A 2,189-nucleotide genomic window follows, 5' to 3' on the forward strand; every position below is an offset into this window, starting at 1 on the left:
CAACATTCACATCAAAGAGCAAGAGCTCCAGGGATACTGAAATGTACGATTGTGTTAACCATGAAAATAACCTAAAGGTTTGTCCTAAATTAATAAGAAATGTGTCTAAATGTATCCAATTTTGTTATAGAATCACAATTTTGAAGTCTGAAAGTGCAAGAATTGAATTTAGCATCTTCAACATCTTAAACCACTCTAATATTGTAGAAAATCATTGTAAAGTTCAAAATCTATTTTCAATCTGGACGATTATGCTAATTATGCTAATAATGCTAATTATGCAAATTGCTCAACATAGGAAAATTAGCAGCCGTCATTTTCTGTATACTGGGGACCCATACTTCATATTTATGCAATAAAACTTTGGTGTACTCAACATTTCTGGGTTCACAATGGGGCTCTATGGGCTGGCTACTAGACTAAAGCACAATAGTAGCCCAACGTTTCCCAGTATCTGTCTATCCACTTTGATTATTGAGCGAGTACTACTTTGATTATGGTTTGCATTTAAAAAAAGACTAAAAAAAGTTTGACGTTTATTTTTGTTATTTTTTTATTATTTTATGAAACTAAAGCTAGAAAGTCACACAACTTTAATTAGACGTTAGAAACTCATGCTGCAGTCATCATGTCTGAAGAGGTTAGGTATACAGTCATTTGAGTTTGTGGAAAAAAACTTTCACAATGCTCATGATTCATTTAGTGACTTTGATTGAATAAAAGACAACTTTTCCAGTCATATTTCGTAATTGATCTTTAAAATTGTGTTAAAATTTCATTCTTGTGAACCTAAGCACGTGTATCGTCTCGTCAGCTGGGTATCTTATCACACTCCTAGTATTTACAAAGGAATTCCTCTCATCTGCATTTGTACTGTATTAAAACATCTATTCATTTTGTTTTAATGCAGTACAATGTTGCACAGTGTTACACAAATACAAAAAAAATGTAAAAACTGTTTCCATTTCAAATAAGCAAGAATCTAAGGGCAACGTCTTATTGTCCAAGGCAAAACTTGGTCTTTGGCAACCTACTTCAGATTATAACAAAAGAGTTTGGTCAGCCCATTTAATAGCAGACTCATTCCTGCAGTGAACTTACTGTGAAAAGCACAAAATACTTTTGGTTGTTCTCCCCAACACAGTTATTGACCCAGGGGCAGTGGTGGTCCATCTTGCGTATGCAGCGTTTGCAAACACTGTGGGAGAGACAGCAAGTTAAGTGTTAAGGAAAAAACAAAGAAAATGTATACTGCATCAACCCTTCAAGACAACAATAACTGTAGAAAAGAAGTTACATACAGCAGGTTGACATACGGAATTAAACATGGAGGCTGTGTACTATCTTCAACAAAGACTTATTATAGACTAGGTCAGCCCCCTGATAGCAACACATTCAGTATTAGTAAACACTAAGGAATAACTAAGAGAAACGCACAATAAAGTTTGAAAGAAAAGAAAAACTACAAGTGGCACACAGTCAAGCATATTGTCCGCAGCGGACTTACCCTTGATAATTACACTTATTTGAAAAACATTACTGCAACTCAATTATGTAAGGTTACTAACTTAAAACACAAATTATGTTGATGCAGGCAAAGCACACACACTCACCGGCTAAGTCTGTCTCTGTACTCAATCTGGCATATTTGCTGTCATAACGGGCCAGCTGGGTATGACTGAACTGAGAGTCATTAATCAATCAACCACGGTTAAAGTGGGCTGGAACAATCAAAAACTTAGGAAACTTTGACATACAGTTGTGTTCAGAATAATAGCAGTGTGTTTAAGCAAGTGAATTATGCTTAAAATCCTTAGAATAGCTTTTAATTCCATAATATCAATGCATTGGCATTGGCACTGCACATTCAATTCCAAATCAGAGCATGACCAAAATTGATCACGTTTGTGTTATGCCTTTACAGAAAGTGAAGAAAAAGTTATATTAGGCTGTTCAAAAAAATAGCAAATGTTCTATGGGATTAAGGTCCGTGGACTGGGCTGGCCACTCCATAACATCATTCTTGTCTGGAACCAAGTCTTTGCTCACTTACTGGTGTGTTTTGGGTCATTGTCTTGCGAAAGACCCATTTAAAAGGCATTTCCTCTTCAGCCTGAGGCAACATGACCTCTTTGAGTATTTTGATGTATTGAAACTGATCCATGATCCCTGGTATGTGATAAATAGGC

The 2,189-nt window shown here is 35.8% G+C and overlaps 1 protein-coding gene across 5 annotated transcripts in view; it reads right to left on the bottom strand.

Moving 5' to 3' along the window:
- Window positions 1–2,189, bottom strand: part of LOC116686439 (palmitoyltransferase ZDHHC3) — a 146,818-nt gene that overhangs the window by 100,821 nt on the left and 43,808 nt on the right. For all 5 annotated transcript variants that reach the window (XR_004331255.1, XM_032511453.1, XM_032511451.1 and 2 more), the window contains one exon: window positions 1,102–1,198. Coding sequence is in view for 4 of the 5 variants with exons in the window: in XM_032511453.1 (XP_032367344.1) it covers window positions 1,102–1,198 (97 nt within the window). In the remaining variant the exon portion in view is untranslated. The remainder of the gene's footprint in view (window positions 1–1,101; window positions 1,199–2,189) is intronic.

The sequence above is a fragment of the Etheostoma spectabile genome, unplaced genomic scaffold, assembly GCF_008692095.1.
Source record: "Etheostoma spectabile isolate EspeVRDwgs_2016 unplaced genomic scaffold, UIUC_Espe_1.0 scaffold376, whole genome shotgun sequence".
Lineage (NCBI taxonomy): Eukaryota > Metazoa > Chordata > Actinopteri > Perciformes > Percidae > Etheostoma > Etheostoma spectabile.